The sequence below is a fragment of the Neoarius graeffei genome, chromosome 10 (genome assembly GCF_027579695.1).
Source record: "Neoarius graeffei isolate fNeoGra1 chromosome 10, fNeoGra1.pri, whole genome shotgun sequence".
In the NCBI taxonomy this organism is placed as follows: Eukaryota; Metazoa; Chordata; class Actinopteri; order Siluriformes; family Ariidae; genus Neoarius; species Neoarius graeffei.
In genome coordinates, this window is record NC_083578.1 from 77,547,726 (window position 1) to 77,569,372 (window position 21,647).

At 43.4% G+C, this 21,647-nt stretch overlaps 1 protein-coding gene across 1 annotated transcript in view; it reads right to left on the bottom strand.

Annotated features, from left to right (window-relative positions):
- Positions 1-21,647, bottom strand: part of traf1 (TNF receptor-associated factor 1) — a 61,269-nt gene that overhangs the window by 7,527 nt on the left and 32,095 nt on the right. The window contains exons 5-8 of the mRNA XM_060930909.1: positions 18,789-18,842; positions 18,573-18,638; positions 17,592-18,011; positions 8,733-8,910 (exon numbers count right to left, since the gene is read on the bottom strand). Of these exons, the coding sequence (XP_060786892.1) occupies positions 8,733-8,910; positions 17,592-18,011; positions 18,573-18,638; positions 18,789-18,842 (718 nt within the window). The remainder of the gene's footprint in view (positions 1-8,732; positions 8,911-17,591; positions 18,012-18,572; positions 18,639-18,788; positions 18,843-21,647) is intronic.

The following is a 21,647-nucleotide window of genomic DNA, read 5'->3' on the forward strand; positions in this document are numbered from 1 at the left end:
TTCTAAAGGAAAATGTCAGGACATCTGTCCATGAACTGAATCTCAAGAGAAGGTGGGTCATGCAGCAAGACAACGACCCTAAGCACACAAGTCATTCTACCAAAGAATGGTTAAAGAAGAATAAAGTTAATGTTTTGGAATGGCCAAGTCAAAGTCCTGATCTTAATCCAATCAAAATGTTGTGGAAGGACCTGAAGCGAGCAGTTCATGTGAGGAAACCTACCAACATCCCAGAGTTGAAGCTGTTCTGTATGGAGGAATGGGCTAAAGTTCCTCCAAGCCGGTGTGCAGGACTGATCAACAGTTACTGGAAATGTTTAGTTGCGGTTATTGCTGCACAAGGGGGTCACACCAGATACTGAAAGCAAAGGTTCACATACTTTTGCCACTCACAGATATGTAATATTGGATCATTTTCCTCAATAAATAAATGACCAAGTACGATATTTTTGTCTCATTTGTTTAATTGGGTTCTCTTTATCTACTTTTAGGACTTGTGTGAAAATCTGATGTTTTAGTTAATATTTATGCAGAAATATAGAAAATTCTAAAGTGTTCACAAACTTTCAAGCACCACTCTGTGTGTGTGTGTGTGTGTGTGTGTGTGTGTGTGTGTGTGTGTGTGTGTGTGTGTGTATATACACACACACACACACACACACACACATCCCAGAGTTGAAGCTGTTCTGTATGGAGGAATGGGCTAAAGTTCCTCCAAGCCGGTGTGCAGGACTGATCAGTGGTGTAGTGGTTAGCGCTGTCGCCTCACAGCAAGAAGGTCCGGGTTCGAGCCCCGTGGCCAGCGAGGGCCTTTCTGTGTGGAGTTTGCATGTTCTCCCTGTGTCTGCGTGGGTTTCCTCCGGGTGCTCCGGTTTCCCCCACAGTCCAAAGACATGCAGTTAGGTTAACGTGGGGCGGCCTTGGGCTGAAGTGCCCCTGAGCAAGGTACCCAACACCTGACTGGGCTATAGTGTGGCTGCCGACTGCTCTGGGTGTGTGTGCGCGTGCGTTCACTGCTTCAGATGGGTTAAATGCAGAAGATTAATTTCACTGTGCTTGAAGTGTGCATGTGACAAATAAAGGTTTCTTCTATATAGGGCACTATATAGTGAGGACGCCATTTTGTAGTGCTGTCCGAAACGATCGTGAGGATTATTACACCCTATATAGTGCACTCAAAGTATCCCACAATGCATCACGAAAAGTAACCGATGGTCACTAACCAAGCATCATCATGCATTTCGGTCACGCTGAAAGAAATTAAAAGTCTCAAATTTCTCATCTCATTCTCATCTCATTATCTCTAGCCACTTTGTCCTGTTCTACAGGGTCGCAGGCAAGCTGGAGCCTATCCCAGCTGACTACGGGTGAAAGGCGGGGTACACCCTGGACAAGTCACCAGGTCATCACAGGGCTGACACATAGACACAGACAACCATTCACACTCACATTCACACCTACGCTCAATTTAGAGTCACCAGTTAACCTAACCTGCATGTCTTTGGACTGTGGGGGAAACCGGAGCACCCGGAGGAAACCCACACGGACACGGGGAGAACATGCAAACTCCGCACAGAAAGGCCCTCGCCGGCCACGGGGCTCGAACCCAGACCTTCTTGCTGTGAGGCGACAGCGCTAACCACTACACCACCGTGCCGCCCAGTCTCAAATTTGATTTAATAAAAGGCAATGGCAAAGAAGAAGGAAAAGTATTCTGCCTTGATTTAAAAAAAAAAAAATTAAAAAGATGCAGGTACGTTGTATTCATTACCCAGTCAGCAACTGAATTTGGGATTCAGTGTCGACACCCCCCTAAGTCGACAACCTCGCAGTGTTTAGTGACACGATTTTGTCAATCTGTGAGCCATTGCCAAAGCTATTTTCAAGCATATTTTAGCAACTGCCAGAGAGAAATTCAAATTCATCTGCTGTCATGCGCAGCAGATCCCTGAATCCAGTTCAATAGAATTCATCTATTTGTGCGGAAAGCTCAGGGGAAAGTGTAAGGAAAATAATAATACCATCATTTGTCATGTTATAGGAACAGCAAAAATAAAAACAAACAAACATGACATTATTCCCGGAGGTGGACAGTTTAACAACAGCTACCTTTTTTTGCATTATAGCTCCTATTCTCTTTGCACAACAGACAATCCTCACTGTACACATCTCCATCCATCCATTATCCATAACCACTTATCCTGTGCAGGGTCGCAGGCAAGCTGGAGCCTATCCCAGCTGCCTACAGGCGAGAGGTAGAGTACACCCTCGACAAGTCACCAGGTCATCGCAGGGCTGACGCATAGAGACAAACAACCATTCACACTCACACCTACAGTCAATATACTGTAGCTCCACCAATTAGCCTAACCTGCATGTCTTTGGACTGTGGGGGAAACCGGAGCACGCGGATGAAACCCACGCAGACTCGGGGAGAACATGCAAACTCCACACAGAAAGGCCCTCATTGGCCACTGGGCTTGAACCCAGAACCTTCTTGCTGTGAGGTGACAGTCCTAACCACTACACCACTGCGCACATCTCCCCAACCATTACTCCTCCATGTTTTCCATTATTTTTTGTTCAATATTTCTTGTTTCCAGACACAGTCACACATTACATAATGCTCACATTCATTTCTACGAGAAAGCAGGATTCGGTGATGAGGCACACTTCGGCAGGGGTCTTTCAAAAGGTGAAAGACTGTAGTGTGTGAACCCGGTCTGCGGGTGATCATGTAGTGTTCACTCCCTTACAACACCAAACAACTGAGTCGCAGTATGAGCAGGTCAGCGAGTCTCGGATTTTGAAAGTCACGTAGTGTGAACTTAACTGCAATTACAGATGCAACTGTTAAAACAATAATAATGATAATATACAGATAGCGCACATGTATGCTGCTTCCAGTGTACTTTCAGCACCGCCAGTATAAAACACTTTCCAGTGTCCCTGGCTCAGGTGCAAGAAAATTCCAACCTTTTGTGCCATGGAGTTCATAAATTTGCTTCCATTTTAAAAGTGACCTGGACACAGTGCAGAATCTTGGAGATACAGTACCAGTCAAAAGTTCGGACATGCCTTCTAATTCAATGTTTTTTCTTTATTTTTATTAATTAAAAGACGCTTCATGTCTTAAAGTAATGATGGATGTCGTTTCTCTTTACTTAACTGAGCGGTTCTTGACATAACATGGATTACTACAGTTGTGGTGTTGAATAGGGCTGTTTACTGTATTTTTATTATTTGATCTCAAACACATTAAGAAGGCAAGAAACTCGTCCACTAATTAACTTTTGACGAGGCACAGATGTTAACTGAAAAGCATTCCAGGTGACTACCTCATGAAGCTGGTTAAGATAATGCCAAATAGTGTACTATGCGTTATCAAGGTAAACTGTGGCTACTACATGATATTTCATAGTTTTGATATTTTCACTATTGTTCTTGCCACACTCGTGCGCAACAGACTGACTTTGGACAGCGCGCACTATGAACTGGCTCTCGTGCACATGCCGCTATTGACACACACCTGCATTGGATTAAGGCGCAATTAGAGTGCCTATATAAGGATGTTAAAGACTGGTTGCGAAGTATTGCGTTATTTGTAACTCATTACCGAGCCGTATTGCTCTCCTGGCTTCCTGACTCCTGTTCCTGGATTCTGCTTTTGTCTGTACCTTGGATAGTCTGTTTGTGCCTTGCTTGACATGTAACCTGTTCACCATTTATGATTCCTGCCTGCCGTTTTGGCCTGATGGCTATTTTTATAAGAAAACTCTTCTGCACATACAGTAGTACCAGTCAAAAGTTTGGAAACACCCTCTAATTCAGTGGTTTTTCATTATTTTAAAATTTTCTGAATTGTAGATTAATACTAAAGTCATCGACATTATGAAGAAATATATATGGAATTATTTGGTAAACAAAAAAAAAAAAGTGTTAATCAAACCAGAATATGTTTTATATTTTAGATTCTTCAAAGTAGGCACCTTTTGCTTCGATGACAGCTTTGCACATCTTGGCATTTTCTCAGTCAGCTTTACGAGGTAGTCACCTGGAATGGCTTTCAGTTTACAGTACAGCTGTGCCTTGTCAAGAGTTAATTTCTTGACCTCTTAATGTGTTTGAGACCGTCAGTTGTGTTGTGAAGAGGTAGAGTTGGTATACAGTGAATGGCCCTATTTGAGTACTGTTCTAATCCATATTATGCCAAGAACTACTCAACTAAGTAAAGAAAAACGACAGTCCATCATTACTTTAAGAAATGAAGGTCAGTCAGTCCGAAAAATTTCAAGAACTTTGAAAGTATCCCCAGGTGCAGTCACAAAGACCATCAAATATTATGATGAAACTGGCTCTCATCAAGACCGCCCCAGGAAAGGAAGACCTCGGGTTACCTCTGTTGCACAGGATAAGTTCATCAGAGTTATCAGCCTCAGAAACCACAAGTTAACAGCACCCCAGATAAGAGCCCGCCTAAATGCTTCAGAGTTCAAGTAGCACACACATCTCAACATCAACTGTTCAGAGAAAACTGCGTGAATCTGGACTTCATGGTCGAATTGCTGCAAAGAAGCCACTTCTAAGGAAGAACAACAAGAGGAAGAAAATAGCTTGGGCCAAGGAACACAAGGAACGGACATTAGACCAGTGGAAATCTGTCCTTTGGTCTGATGAGTCCAAATTTGAGATTTTTGGTTCCAAGTGCCATGTCTTTGTAAGACGCAGAAAAGGTGAGCGGATGGTTCCTACATGTGTGGTTCCCACAGTGAAGTATGGAGGAGGAAGTGTGATGGTATGGGGGTGCTTTGCTGGTGACACTGTTGGTGATTTATTCAAAATCGAAGGCACACTTAACCAGCATGGCTACCACAGCATTCTGCAGTGACATGCCATCCCATCTGGTTTGCGCTTAGTGGGCCCATCATTTGTCTTTCAACAGGACAATGACTCAAAACACACCTCTAGGCTATGTAAGGGCTATTTGACCAAGAAAGAGGGTGATGGAATGCTTCGTCAGATGACGTGGCCTCCACAATCACCTGATCTAAACCCAGCTGAGGTGGTTTGGGATGAGTCGGACCGCAGAGTGAAGGCAAAGCAGCCAACGAGTGCTCAGCACCTCTGGGAACTCCTTCAAGACTGTTGGAAAACCATTTCGAGTGATTATCTCATGAAGCTGATTGAGAGAAATGTCAAGAGCGTGCAAAGTTGTAATCAAAGCAAAAGGTGCCTACTTTGAAGAATCTAAAATCTAAAACTTACTTTGGTTTGATTAACATTTTAAAGTTTACTAAATGATTCTTTACATGTTGCTGCATAGTCTGGATGACTTCAGTATTAATTTTCAATGTAGGGAAAATAAATAAATAAATAAATAAAAACATCGAATTTGAAGGGGTTTCCAAACTTTTGACTGGCACTGTACATCCACGACTACCTAACCATCTCTGACAGTTCTAGAATGCAGAAAATAGTACACCATACTTCGCAACCAGTCTTTAGCGTCCTTATATAGGCGCTCTGATTGTGCCTTAATCCAATGCAGGTCTGTGCGCAAGAGTCAGTTCATAGTGCGCGCTGTCCAGAGTCAGTCTGTTGTGCTCGCCAATGGGCACGAGTGTGGCAAGAACAATAGTGAAAACATCAAAACTATGAAATAGCATATATGGAATTATGTGGTAAAGGCAGGCCTTTCAATTGCATGAAACCTGCGACGGATAACGTCATAGGCGCCCAAATTAAAAAGGCGCCCAAATTAAGGTCAAGCGCCCAAAATATGCTACCAAAAGTAAAAAAACAAAAAAACAAAACAACGAATTGTTGATTAAATAAACTTGGCTACATAAAACTCAATGTCTTGACTTTCTTCTTTAAAAATCACCAAAATTAGCGAGAATTAGCATGTATTTCTCGTAATTGACACGAAATCCACACCATTCCCATGTTGTTCCGGGCTCGTCGAACTAGCCGTAAGCCTTGCGCAGAGCACGAATTCTCCATCAACGGCGATCGGCACGCCATGATTTCGTGGAGGAACGAGACAAGCGTACCAATGACCAGAGCGGGATTTCCACATTAGGTAAAGCGTCTTTCTTCTTCTTTTATATTGTTTTATGGCGGTTGGCAAATAGCTTTAAGGTGCAATACTGCCACCTTCTGGACTGGAGTGTGAATTAGAACATTTACTACCCTACTATGCTAAATTCTCCTAATAATTCCTGTATCATTTAAAAACCTGAAAATAACCCTATATCCCACGTCATCTGACCTCAACTGCAATATCTCTGATACCTAGTGTCATATGATTTAAATCAGGTAAAAGACTGAATAAAAGAGAACTATTCAGGACACAACTGTGTGTATTTAAGATACAGCTTGCACCTTAAATACACACAGTTGTGTAAGTGTAGGTGGAATCAGTGACTTGGAGCTTGGTCCTCTTGTTGATGATAGTCTTAGACACTGGCCTTTCATTTAAACTAAGATCTTTTACCGGACAACATACTGTAAATTGCACTGCCAATTCTTGTGATGTGACTGAAAACCCTTTTGTGTCACAGGTCTGCTACAGGTTTGTCTCTTTGATGGCAACGTACAGAACTTGCTTTTGTATTCACAGGCTCCTTTCCTCCAGGCTCTCCTCGGGCCCCGACACATCTTTTAAATACTAACTAACTGTATTCTAATTACTTTGTCATGTACATCAAGACGGATTAATACTGTAGACATTCTGCAATAAAGGTAAAAATAACATTCATAGATTTCTTTGTTTATTCATAACTTTGTAGCTAAAAAAGCAGCAGCAGGTTTAAAACACAGAGCGCTGGGAAAACAGCACTTTGCGCGTGCAGAAAAGCCCAAATTAGAAAGAAAGCACAACTTTATTCATCACACACTTGTGAAATTCCTCTCTGCATTTAACCCATCTGAAGCAGTGAACACACACATGAGCAATGAGCACACACACATACCCAGAGTGGGGAGCAATTGGGAGTTCGGTGCCTTGCTCAAGGGCACCTCAGCCCAAGGCTGTCCCATATTAACCTAACCGCATGTCTTTGAACTGTAGGGGAAACCCACGCAGACATGGGGAGAACATGCAAACTCCACACAGAAAGGCCCCCGCTGGCCGCGAACCCAGAACCTTCTTGCTGTGAGGCGACCGTGCTAACCACTTACATGACCGTGCTGCCCATAAATTACCCTGTATCACGACGGAAAAAGCCCAAATTATGTAATTGAAAGGCCTGAAAGAAAAAAAAAGACAAAAAAATATATTTCATATTTTAGATCCTTCAATGTCACGGTGGTGTAGTGATTAGCGCTGTCGCCTCACAGCAAGAAGGTCCGGGTTCGAGCCCCGTGGCCGGCGAGGGCCTTTCTGTGCGGAGTTTGCATGGTGTCCACGTGGGTTTCCTCCGGGTGCTCCGGTTTCCCCCACAGTCCAAAGACATGCAGGTTAGGTTAACTGGCGACTCTAAATTGACCGTAGGTGTGAATGTGAGTGTGAATGGTTGTCTGTGTCTATGGTGGTGTTTACGTTAGACTGTATCCGTCTCGTTTTCGTCGCGGATGCACTGTCCGTGCACATTAAAACGCCGGGAAACGACTCCACAGGCGGAACAACTTGAATCCGCCAGGGCCCACGTATTCAACCCAGTTCGTATCTGATCCGGTGCTGTGTAAACATTGAGGAACGAGGAAACGCAGTGCTGAGCTCTAGCTGACGTCGTCATTGGACAACGTCACTGTGACATCCACCTTCCTGATTCGCTGGCGTTGGGATCACACACACAGCGGCTCAATCCCGAATCACTGCTCGTGCGCTTCACTGGCGCGCTCTGTGAGCTGTGCAGGGCCGGAGTGCGCACCCTCCAGAGGGCACTCGCTGTTCAGGGCGGAGTGATTTGGAGCGCAGGAGGAAGCGCTGAGCCGCACTGAGGTTTATTTACACATTTCAACTTATTTACCTCCTTCAGGCGCTTAAACTCCGTGAGAACATGAACATCACAGCCAGGTGTGTTTATCTGCTGGAGAAGGTGTTCGCTTGCCATCCTTCCACTTGCAAGTGGTGAGTGACTTGCGCATGCCCGATATGCACTGGGATCATGTGACGTGCCGTCTAATTAGTCATGTGATTAGCGTATCCGTGTATTGGCATTGCTGTGTGCACACGAATCGTGTATTGGCGTTGGTGTGTGCACGCGAATCGTTTTAAAAACGTTAATCTGATGATCCGCTGATACGGTTTAATGTAAACACCACCTATGTGTCAGCCCTGTGATGACCTGGCGACTTGTCCAGGGTGTACCCCGCCTTTCGCCCGTAGTCAGCTGGGATAGGCTCCAGCTTGCCTGCGACCCTGTAGAACAGGATAAAGCGGCTAGAGATAATGAGATGAGATGATTCTTCAATGTAGAAAATTGTCAAAATACAGAGAAAAACCTATGAATGAGTAGGGGTATACAAACTTTTGGCTAGCACCGTTTTCTTGACGTGTATTCTTTGGAATTTTTCAAAATTCAGAAATCATCTGTTTATTTTCAGTCATAAAACATCCCAGATTTCCAATTTGGTCTCAGAAAGACTTGGACCGCACTTTTGGAGTTTTTCCCTTGCCACGTGTGACAGAACGAAACTTTCACTCTTTCTACTATATACAGGACACAGATCCATCCTGTGCAGCAGGCAGCTGATGTGCATGTGTTTGTGTTTATATCTACACACACCTGGTGAGTACTGGTTGCTCCTTTGCCCCGTGACTGCCTCTCTTAGCTTCTGATTGACATCACAGATCTTCCAGAGAAACGTACCGTCGTAGGACACGTCCTGCTGCGCGTTGATGCTCTGCTGCAGGGAGGCGATATGCACGTCTTTCCTCATCATTCTCTCGTGCTGGTCTGCAACCTAAAAACATCACAGCAGGCCCTTACTGTCAACCAGGATACTACTGTATCCTAATGTAGCTGCTGAGCCCGTAGACAGCATTACAGTCCACAGTATATGTGTATTATCAAGCGATGAGCTTTTCTGATCTGCCAGAATGAAAACATTTACCACAAAGCCTAAACTCTTCCACCGTCACATGATCTTATCACTGCGTATCAGCTCTTTAAATGAGAATCATGAATGCGGGGGCATAATCTTGCAAAGCTACACAACTCTGGACTGATAAAAAAAAAAAAAAAAGCTAGCTCATGCAGCGATAATGATATGTCTTTATCTCTTGACTGCTCAGAGCTCATGGATGAGACTCAAACTCACCCACTGAGGCTATTACAGATACTCACAGGAGTCCCATATAAAGAATCTCTCCATTTATGAAATGTAAATCAAAAACACCCGGTTAACATGTCTCATTCTCATCTCATTATCTCTAGCCATTTTTATCCTGTTCTACAGGGTCGCAGGCAAGCTGGAGCCTATCCCAGCTGACTACGGGCGAAAGGCGGGGTGCACCCTGGACAAGTCGCCAGGTCATCACAGGGCTGACACATAGACACAGACAACCATTCACACTCACATTCACACCTACGCTCAATTTAGAGTCACCAGTTAACCTAACCTGCATGTCTTTGGACTGTGGGGGAAACCGGAGCACCCGGAGGAAACCCATGCGGACACGGGGAGAACATGCAAACTCTACACAGAAAGGCCCTCGCCGGCCACGGGGCTCGAACCCGGACCTTCTTGCTGTGAGCCGACAGCGCTAACCACTACACCACCGTGCCGCCCCCGGTTAACATGTGCCATAAATAAATCCGCAGTGTAAAATTGTTATAGCATGTTTTATTGTTAATTCCTTTCTAATTCGTTATGTCAGTAATTCACAGACAGACGCAAGCGTCTCTTATTTGCTGAACCCAGACGAAATGAAAATAATGAACTTGTTTGTCGAACAGAAAATGGATTTCGACTTTTCAAATGAGTATTTACATTATTGATCGAGATGCAACAGCATGCACGGATGATTGCACACAGGTGCTGGAGCAGCTTTTGTTAACCTCATTAGCATTACCAGTGCAAATGACTTGCAAAGGAGTCAGTTTTTGGATATGCTTCATGCTTAAAACTTCCTGGAACCCGGGGCCGTATTTGCCACAAATGTTTTCACTGACCATTTGTGAAGGTCTCATCTCATCTCATTATCTCTAGCCGCTTTATCCTGTTCTACAGGGTCGCAGGCAAGCTGGAGCCTATCCCAGCTGACTACGGGCGAAAGGCAGGGTACACCCTGGACAAGTCGCCAGGTCATCACAGGGCTGAGACATAGACACAGACAACCATTCACACTCACATTCACACCTACGGTCAATTTAGAGTCACCAGTTAACCTAACCTGCATGTCTTTGGACTGTGGGGGAAACCGGAGCACCCGGAGGAAACCCACACGGACACGGGGAGAACATGCAAACTCCGCACAGAAAGGCCCTCGCCGGCCACGGGGCTCGAACCCGGACCTTCTTGCTGTGAGGCGACAGCGCTAACCACTACACCACCGTGCCGCCCATTTGTGAAGGTGAGTGTTGCTAATTTAGTTTTTAATAGATTTTTTATTTTTTGACGAAGAGCATGCCTTCAAATAAAATACAACCAAAACGTTCCACAAAATGGTGATCGACCTGATCAAGCAGGTTCCATGACTTTCTAAATAACTTTCTTCATGTCTCTTGATTTGTATTTGCATGATTTTATGCACTGTGCTGCGGTCAAGGGATTGGCTGATTAGAGAACAGAAAACAGCTGGTGGATGGGTGTTCCTAATAAAGTGGCCAGCCGGTGTATAAGGACTAAAATATTGTTGTGGGGTTTTTTTTTCTTGGAGATGAATTTGTGTAAGAGTAGAATTATTCAATCAAGTATAATTATGCCAAACAGTTACGTATAAAAACAAAGTAGAATAGCTCAAGTATTTTCCACTGCTGACTCCATTTTTAACAAATAACAATATAAAATCTTTCATGTGATGAAGCTTTATCTAAAGCGATGTTTGGCTAACATTTAGGGAAGGAGTCTCCAGTGTCAGAGAATGGTCAGAAGTAAATCTGTAACTTCACGTTTTCCGCTAAGGAATCTAAGGGTAGTATCTCACTGGGCTGCGACAGCCCGCGACTACCGTAGTTGGAGACACAACAATTGCGATAAAATATGTGAATTAGCGACAATTTTCACTTGGAATCGCACCGAATTGATATTCGCATATTTTACCGCAATTGTTGTGTCTCCAACTATTTGCAGGCTGTCGCAGCCCGGCTTTCCCTCGGCAGGCAGGGAAGCAGAGGAAGCCTCATGGAAACTGACTTGAGAAGGGTTTGCGATGGCTTTGCGACACCAGTGACGCATTTGCGGCTATTTTGAGAGAAATTTTGTCGCACTGATTTTTTGAACATGTTCAAAATTTCAGCGACGAAGGAGCGACACTTTGCGACTCATGTGAGGAAATTGAGAAGCCCCGCGAATGTTTCAAGACACTTTTGAAACTCTCTCGCGAATGACTTTTGCAATTTCTCGCAAGCTGTTGCAGCCCAGTGAGTTACTAGCTTAAGGCTGGAAGATGTAATCAAAATACTCAACTTCAGGGTGATAAGAGTAACTCATTCACATCAGGCCTCATCACGCCCCATTGTTGATTGATTATTAGCTCATCCGGCCGACAGGCGACGAACTTATCCCATCATGTGTTGTCCGTCATCCATCCGGCATCATCCACATTTCATGAAAATTGTGTTCTCTCTCAATTCTTCACTGATTTTTATTCTTTTTGGCAGGAAGGTAGGTCTGCCTGGGGTGCATATAGCTTCTACCCAAATTTGCATAATTGGAATTAATAATGAAGATATGGAGTACCACATTGGCTCGAATATAAGACAGTGTTTTTGTTGTAAAAAATAGCTCTTAAAAAGGGGGGGTCGTCTTAAATTCGCGGACTAGACAAAATGCCGCCAAAAACGATAGGCCCTATTTTACAACGAGTGTTTACACTTAAATTACTGAATCGGCCACCGTCCCTCACAGGGCAGGCGACCTGGTGCGCTTTTGAAAAAGAGGAACATGCTCGTTCTGGATGCCTTCCGTGGCCATCTGACGGAGCCAGTAAAAACTGAAGTGGGCAAAATGAATGGCGATCTCGTGATCATTCCGGGGGGGATGACGAGCCAGCTGCAGGTTTTGGATGTTGTCGTCAACAAGCCATTCAAGGACAATCTTCGCAAGAGGTACACAGAGTGGCTCCTGTCAGGTAACCACGCACTAATGGCCCTTTTCCACTACCCTTTTTCAGCTCACTTCAGCTCGCTTCAGCTCACTTCAGCCCGACACGGCTCACGTTTCGACTACCAAAGAACAGCACGACTCAGCTCGCTTCAGCCCTGCTTAGCCCCTAAAACTCGCACCGTTTTGGAGTGGGGCTGAAGCGAGCCAAACCGAGCCGAGTGAGGCTGGGGGCGTGAGCAGACACTCCCCTGTGCACTGATTGGTGAGGAGGAGTGTCCTCACATGCCCACACACGCCCCGCGAGCACGCTGGGATCTGTAAACACCGCAAACCCGGAAGAAGAAGAATTACGAATTACGAGAATTATGAAGCCTTATGCGCCTCGCCTCATCTATACGCTCTTGCCAGTATCTGTTGGCGTTGTCGGTGACAACAAGCCACAGCACCAAGACCAGCAACACTAACGACTCCATGTCCTCCATGTTTATTGTTTACTCTCTGGGTCGTGAGACTACCGCTTAAAAGCTCACTGATGTCACTGTTTGCGCTGCTTAACGACATCACGTGACGTCCACCCACTTTCGCTAACTCCACCCAATGTGTCCACCCACTTCCAGCCAGCACGGTTCAGCGCGGTTGTAGTCGAAATGCAACTCCAACAGCCCCGCTCAGCTCGACTCAGCACGGCACGGCTCAGCCCAACTCAGCCGCGTTTGTAGTGGAAAAGCGGCATAAGGCTACATCCACACGACAACGGCAACAAGATGTTATTTAAAAATATATCGCGTCCAAATGGGCAACGATCAGTAAAATATCAGGTCCATATGGCAACGCAACGCTTGCTGAAAACGATGCAATACACATGCCACACCTCTAGGGGCGCTGTAAGACGGTCCCTTCGGAGACACCAGAACAATAGAAGTAGTAAGGACGCATGCGCATAAACTATTATGCGCGAGACTTCATATTAGCCACAAAGTCAGGAAAATCTGTTTGTAAAGTTACATTATAATGACCAAATACAATGAAAAGTATTTTTCCAGTCTCACCTGTGAAAGGTAATCCCATGTGATCTCGTTTGGACGGCAAACCTGTTGGTACAGTTAAACGCAGCCAATCTTTATTCTCCGCTTTGACCTTTCCAATATGGCGGCGAGGATGACGTATGATTCTACGCGGAAGGCGGCGTCTTTAATGGTCCAGAATAAATTGAATACTACACGTTGATGGATTAATTTGTTGCTTCTCACCTGTGAAAGGTAATCCCATGTGATCTCGTTTGGACGGTAAACCTGTTGGTACAGTTAAACGCAGCACATGAATCTTTATTCTCCGCTTTGACCTATCCAATATGGCGGCGAGGATGACGTATGATTCTACGCGGAAGGCGGCGTCTTTAATGGTCCGGAATAAATTGAATACTACACGTTGATGGATTAATTTGTTGCTTCTCACCTGTGAAAGGTAATCCCATGTGATCTCGTTTGGACGGTAAACCTGTTGGTACAGTTAAACGCAGCACATGAATCTTTATTCTCCGCTTTGACCTATCCAATATGGCGGCAAGGATGACGTATGATTCTACGCGGAAGGCGGCGTCTTTAATGGTCCGGAATAAATTGAATACTACACGTTGATGGATTAATTTGCTCCTCTACGCCCTTTTTGAGGAATGTATTGTAGGACTTAAACCCACATCTGAAGAGGTGAGATCGCTCCTTTTTCCCCTATTTTTGCTGGCGGGATTGACTCTGCCCTAAGGGCAGAGTCTCTCTCTCTCTCTCTCTCACTTTGCACCATTACACAATAAATATTCACAGTGAAAATATTTTGTAAGCGCGTTTCATGAACCAAGTTATAGGATTTGTTGACAACTCGCATCGCATCACAATGAGATCATTGGCACTACTGGTGTTAAGAATCAGACCATTTCATAAATGAATATTTTGCTGTAGAGCTGCAGTGTTTGTACAATTGCATGTTTTTGCTTCACTATTACTGTCACTATTCTGCTTCTTGCATTACTACTGTGAACTAACACTGAACATAATAATAATAATAATAATAATAATATCCAAGCTCGTGTTTCACTCTCACTAGTGCTCTGTAAGGCTTTTTCCTGGTGATATCCTGGTGATATTCGTTACACTTCTACCCAGCGTGAAGCACTCACAGTCATGTGGTTGTGACGTCATCGTAAACAAATCCGTTCTACTCATCCAGACGACTTCACAACGGCAACGTTGCCAGATCTTTCCACTCTGGAACCCGTTCTCAAAAAGATTGCGTTTTGGGCACCCAAAACGCCGGTGCCGTGTGGACGCCAGGCCTAAACGATAAGCAATTGTATCGGAGTCACCTGAATCCGTTGCCGTGTGGACAGGGCCTAACACCGACTGGGAAAATTCAAAAGCCTGCGGTGCGTCTGCTATGTGAACGGATCCTCCAAGCATGGGATTCAATTTCACCAGAGAGCATCAGTCATGGGTTTAAAAAATGCTGTATATCAAACGCACTGGATGGAAGTGAGGATGACACTGTGTGGGAGGGACTGGTGGAACATGAAAGTGAGGACAGTGAGAGTGAGCAAAGTGAGGCTGAGGATCTCTGTGCTGAGTAGCTGTAATTTAGCAAACTACCCTTTCCATTGTTTCAGTTGTTTATTATTGTAAACCTTAATGTATTGTTTAATGCATTGTTTAAAGCATTTGCACTGTTCTGCAAATTTATTCCATATACCCGTAGGCTATGGGAAGTTATGCATTGACATTCTGAAGTTTATGAACTTTCAATCTAAACCTGACAAATTTGTTGAATTAATGCAATTTAAATGTTTTAATTTGGCTTGTCTAGTAGCCTGCAGTTTAGCCTCTTTTTTTACTTCTATGAAAAGTGTTCACGGAAATGAGACTGAAATGACCTCTATTTAAATGTGAAAAACAAAAGCCTCTAATTTTAAACAGAATTTTGAAGTAAATACGCTTTATATGAATGAACATTTGGTCTTCAAAAAACTTTTTCCCCAAAGATGAACTTGGAAAAGGGGGGGTCGTCTTACATTCAGGGTCGTCTTATATTCGGGCCAATACGGTAATTAAGCCCTAATGAGCAGTTTAATGTTAGAATACTAACTGTTAGCATGTTAGCCATTAACATGTAAGCTGTTAGCATAAACATGTTAGCCTTAGCATACTAACAATTCATATGTTAGCATTAGTATGCTAGCTGTTAGCTTGTTAGCATTAGCGTTTTAACATTCTAACTAACTATTAATGTTAGCATGTTAGTTGTGGGGCGGCACAGTGGTGTAGTGGTTAGCGCTGTCGCCTCACAGCAAGACGGTCTGGGTTCAAGCCCTGTGGCCGGCGAGGGCCTTTCTGTGCGGAGTTTGCATGTTCTCCCCGTGGGTTTCCTCCGGGTGCTCCGGTCAGCTGGGATAGGCTCCAGCTTGCCTGCGACCCTGTAGAACAGGATAAAGCGGCTAGAGATAATGAGATGTTAGAATACTCACAATTAACATGTTATCCATTAGCATGCTCATTATTAGCATGGTTACCATTAGCATATTGAAATGCTAGCTGTTAGCATATTCACATGTTCGCACAAGAATGTTAACATTAGCATGTTAACACGCTCCCTATTACCATGTTCGTTGTGAACATGTAAGCATGCAAGCTGTTAGCATGTGAGCCTTAGCATGTTAGCTGTTCTGCTCCAGCTCAGCAAGCACACTTTGAATTTTCTCTGCAGAAATGCTGTCTAGTTACAATTATTAATGAAGTTATGGATGAATTAAGCCTTAATGAGCAGTTCAAGAAAAAAAATCGTTTCTTCTCGGTCAATCCCTCACCGTTTTGGATTCTTTCTGGCAAATAGGTCGGTATTCCTAGGGTGTATATAGCTTATATTAGTTTGTGTATAGTGTATATAGCTTGCAACATTTATTGTGCAAGGTGTCCCACTTTAGATCGTTCCTTCTGGACTAGACAGGGCCAGAGTGAGCTACGTCGTCATTGACGGTCTTGTTTTCCTCTAACAGCATGTAACAAGCCCAAGTGTTTTGTTTGTTACATAAATACCAGGGCGGCACGGTGGTGTAGTGGTTAGCGCTGTCGCCTCACAGCAAGAAGGTCCGGGTTCGAGCTTTGCGGAGTTTGCATGTTCTCCCCGTGTCTGTGTGGGTTTCCTCCGGGTGCTCCGGTTTCCCCCACAGTCCAAAGACATGCAGGTTAGGTTAACTGGTGACTCTAAATTGACCGTAGGTGTGAATGTGAGTGTGAATGGTTGTCTGTGTCTATGTGTCAGCCCTGTGACGACCTGGCGACTTGTCCAGGGTGTACCCCGCCTTTCGCCCGTAGTCAGCTGGGATAGGCTCCAGCTTGCCTGCGACCCTGTAGAACAGGATAAAGTGGCTAGAGATAATGAGATGAGACATAAATACCAGATAGATGATTCATTACTATTATCTGTGCCTAGTATCCGTGCTATGAGATAGAAACTCTTAAAAAATTATATATGCGCATATGCAATCAGGCAGAACAGTAGAGACCATCCTCTTGAGCTTACTTTAGGCACAAAAAGTGTCTTGGGGCTGTTTGGTGAACCTCATCAGTTTCTTCATGGTCAGTTTTAGTGATCGAGAAAAAAAAACATTTACAAAAAAGATTTTTCTACACATCAAGTAGCAGAGGAGGAACTGGTTACTACAGCGTGCGTGCGTGCGTGCGCGTCTCACTGCTTTGCAAACTCAGATTTCACTTTGATTATGGCAGAATGATTCAACATGACAGCAACAGGAAGATAGTGCTTGATTTGCAACCGTACTGATGATAGCAGAATCAGCTAATTGTGCTTGAGGAAAGCAGATACGGTATTTCATATGAAGCACATTCGTAAGGGTTATGGCATCCTTAATGGACTTGCAGCAAGAGATAACAAGCCACAAATCTTTTAATGCTGTTCTTCGCTGGAGTCTTATCACATTAGGTTGTAATTAAAAATACAAAAAAAAATTAGTGAAGCCAATAAAACCGCTATAAGAAATGGCAGGGATATGAGAATATACCGGAGTACATGTTAGATTGTGATAAGTAGAGCTAAAATAGTTATTCGGTTTATGTGACACCGGTTTAGAAGATATCATACGATAGCAGTGGAAACACAGCAGACGAAAACTAGAATTCTTGCTATCTTGGATACTAAAGACTAAGCTTGGGCCATTAAAGTTTCCTGAAGCAAATAGTTTAACCCTTGCACTGACCTTTCAATATACCATTAGAAGATTACTACATCGACTGATTTCTCAGTTCCAGGCCTTGTTAGTGTGAAACCTTTTTAAACGAAAGCATATCAAATGTTCATCCTCAGGGACATACCATGCCCTCCAAGTGCTCCACCAGCTGCATGCTGTTGTGGGAGTCTCTGTCCAGGGCTGCCACGGTGACCTGGGTTTTCTCCACCTCACGGTAGAGTGCCGTGATGATGTTCTCCATGATCTGTAGCCTCTGCTGAAGGGCGTGAAGCTGCTGGCCCACTTCCAGCTCAGCTTGGTCATCGTGAAGGCTCAGTGCCATGTCGTTCACTCCACCATCCCCTCCGTCGGTCTCAAACTCTGACTGGACGCAGACGGACGGTGAGCTCTGGCCATGGAGGAGCAGGTCCAGGCCTGGGAAGTGCACGCTCCTCTCAGGTGGGGAAGGAACAGAGACCCGAACAGCCCTGAAGGCTTCCAGGAGGAGCTGGAGGTGGACCGCAGAACTGCAGCTTTCATGCTCTCGCACTTTCTCCACATTTCCCTGAAAGAACAAGAAGGGCGCTCAGTTTTATTATGCATTAACGCCGTTGTCTAAATCAGTATCATCAACAAGATAAAACTGTACACCTTATGTTTTTCTCATTAAAGGGGCAGATTGTAATTTTTTAAAAAAGCCCACTACTGACGAAAAGAAGAATTAAAACATGTCAAGACTTCATTTTCCTCTCCCAAACAAATGACTCGATCTAGTTTTTTGAAATTATGCCTTTTATGGAAAGTAGAAAAGCTAATTAGCTTTGCCCTGGCTGTAGGTGGAGCTAATTTCTGGGCCGGAAGAAATGTAAAAAATAAAACAACCTAGTCAGACCAATTGCATGGAAATATTGTAAATGACAGTTTTTTTTTCTGGTTTTGTTGTAGTTATATAAATAGAACAGGTCTATAGATGCTTTAATGTTGAAATAATTTTTACTTACTGCACCTTTAAATAATGTTTAATCAGTTTCTCAAATAAATCATAGAAATTGTTTGCTGATGTGTAATCTTCAAGAATTATCATATTGGTAAAGACAGTTTAGACAAATTTATTCAAAAGGTTTACCTTATATGTGCATCCAACTTCAGAGAAGAGACAGGTCTCTTTCCGTTTGGAATTTGATTGCTTATCCTTAAAAACAATATACAAATGTTAAGCATACACACAAAGCATAGAAAAATTATAGGCTGAAACTTGTGTCCAAGCCTTTTCTTGATGAATCATATGTTATGACCCAAAAAAACAAGATTAAATGTGTGGGGTTTTTTTTATTTATTTTACCTTCTGACGTTTCTCTGCTTTTGCAGTCTTTTTGTCGCTGGGACACACGTGCTTCTGGAAGAGAAAATAGACTTAAATGGGCTTAATGCCTCACAAGTTTCAAAATGCTCCCCAAAAATACACGAGAACTCTCTTGCGGTCCATTAACAGTACATCAGTAGTGACCCACAGAGGATTAATGCTCTTTTCTGATCTTGTTATGATCCTGAAATGTGCATGTATTTTACACACACACACACACACACACACACACACACACACACACACACACACACACGCCTCTCCTCTATATGCCGGCTCTGTATTTGAACACACTTTGAAAAGTTTTAGTCATTAAAAGTCTGAAGTCCTCTTTAAGTGTGGATTAAATCAGTGTCAGGTTTCTGCGATTTAAACCTTTTATTATATCTTTCCACTTTTGCTTCTGTAATCCATGTCCCTGAGCTCTGGGATCAGTTTGCATGGCAGGAGAAGAAATATGGCTCCGGAAATTCTATGGCTTAGAGTAACCCACAGGGGTTTCACCAAGGGCAAACTACCCTCAACTACCCACAAACTTTGTTTGGCGACTGCAGAGATGAGGGCTATATGAGGTCAGGCAATATCTGAGCTCCAAAAACTCATATACCAAATATGCATTAATATCATTTTAGGTAAAATCTGCATTTCTTATTATTCTAAACATACAATACTGTGCAAAAGTCTTAGGCACATGTAAAGAAATATGTTGTAGACCAAAAATGGCTTTAAAAAATAATGAAATGAAATGTTTCAATATAAAAAAAAAAAATACGACAAACAGTAAGCAGCAAGCCATTATAAATGAAACAAAGTCAATATTTGGTGTGACACGACCCTTTGCTTTAAAAAACAAAAATGCTCGGAGAGCACAATATCCCTCGCTGGCAGCTATATCTATGCTATAAGTGCTTAATACACCCTCATGAAATTGTCGATGTACAAATTTGGTAATCAAGGGCCATAACTCTGGTGAACCGTGACCGAATTGGTGGGTCATGGGCGGCACGGTGGTGTAGTGGTTAGCACGGTTGCCTCACAGCAAGAAGGTTCTGGGTTCGAGCCCAGTGGCCGGCGGGGGCCTTTCTGTGTGGAGTTTGCATGTTCTCCCCGTGTCTGCGTGGGTTTCCTCTGGGTGCTCCAGTTTCCCCTACAGTCCAAAGACATGTAGTTAGGTTGACGTGGGGCAGCCTTGGGCTGAAGTGCCCTTGAGCAAGGTACCTAACCCCTGACTGCTCCCTGGGCGCTCTAGTGTGGCTGTCCACTGCTCTGGTTGTGCGCACAGTGCTTCAGATGGGTTAAATGCAGAGGATGAATTTCACTGTGCTTGAAGTGTGCATGTGACAAAGATTTCTTCTTCTTGAATTGAACGAAATTGTAATATGAGCATTACAGACATATAGCAAAGCCTTTTGCTAAGTTTCGGAAAATTCCTGCAAAAATTGCAAGAAGAGTTGATTTCAGAAGACGAGCACATTTTCATGAAATTGTCAAAGTACAAATTTGGTAATCAAGGGCCCTAACTCTGAAAAAATTGAACCAAATTGCAATATGCGTACTACTGACGTATAACAAAGCCTTTTGCTAAGTTTCGTGAAATTCCTCCAAGAATTGTGAGAGGAGTTCATTTCAGAAGACAAGCGCACACTCATGAAATTGTCAAAGTACAAGTTTGGTAATCAAGGGCCACAACTCTGGTAAAATGCGACTGAATTGAACGAAATTGCAATGTGCGTATTACCGACATTTAACAAAGAATCCTGTAGGGCTGGGCGATTTTACGATTACGATGTTATTCACGATATAAAATCTCTACGATTAGAAATTAGACACGTACGATATGCCTACGCCTTCAATAAAATTACTTCATCCGAAGTTTTGACAGACACGCGAATAGCCAATCATAACTAAACAGTACCACACGTAACCAATCAGTTGGAAGAGAGCCATGTCAAGTTAGGTTGCGTGCACACACAAACACACACACACACGTGTAGCAGCAACGCACAGCATGGCTGTGGTGAAGTTTGCAGGAGCGCGGCATTTCTCCAACAAAGCGTGAAACAAAGCGATTATAAAAATGAGCGAGAAGCCGACTGACCAGAGTTCTGAACAGGAAAGTCAGAGCACTGCCCTGGAGGACATCGTTGAAAAGAAGGGCCAGAGATCTTCGGTTGTGTGGAGGTATTTTGGATATTTAAAATCGGACATACAACAAAGTGTTACACAAAACCTTAAACACACTGACGTACAGGATTGCACTTTTTTTCTCCTTGCAGCATAAGGTTTACACGTCAATATGTCTTTTATGTTTATTTGAAAGCTGCTAGAATTTGCACAAATGATTAACAATGGTATATAGTTTTTATTTTTCAGTTTCAGTTTATTCATTTGAACAAAAAGAACAAAAGAATGTGCATACAGTTTGTTTTGGTTCTGTGAAACTTGAAGGCTTGTTAAGCTATTTTTGTTAATTAGGAAGGAACTACTAATTTGTAATGTTCATATTTTGAGCAGAAAATTAAAGAAAATACAAAAATGGTGATTTGATTTATATCGTGATATACATCGTTATCGAAAATTTTGAAAAAATATATCGTGATATAATTTTTTCTCATATCGCCCAGCCCTAGAATCCTGTCAGGTTTCGTGAAATTCCTCCAAAAAGTTGTGAGAGGAGTCGATTTCAGAAGGTGAGCACCCTTCCCAGGACAGACAGACAGACAGACAGACAGACAGACAGATCGCCACGACATAATCCCACTTCGGGCCCTTCAGCCAATGAGGGATTAAAAAAGTAGTCAATGTACAATGAGTACAGTTTTATAAGGAAATGAATGA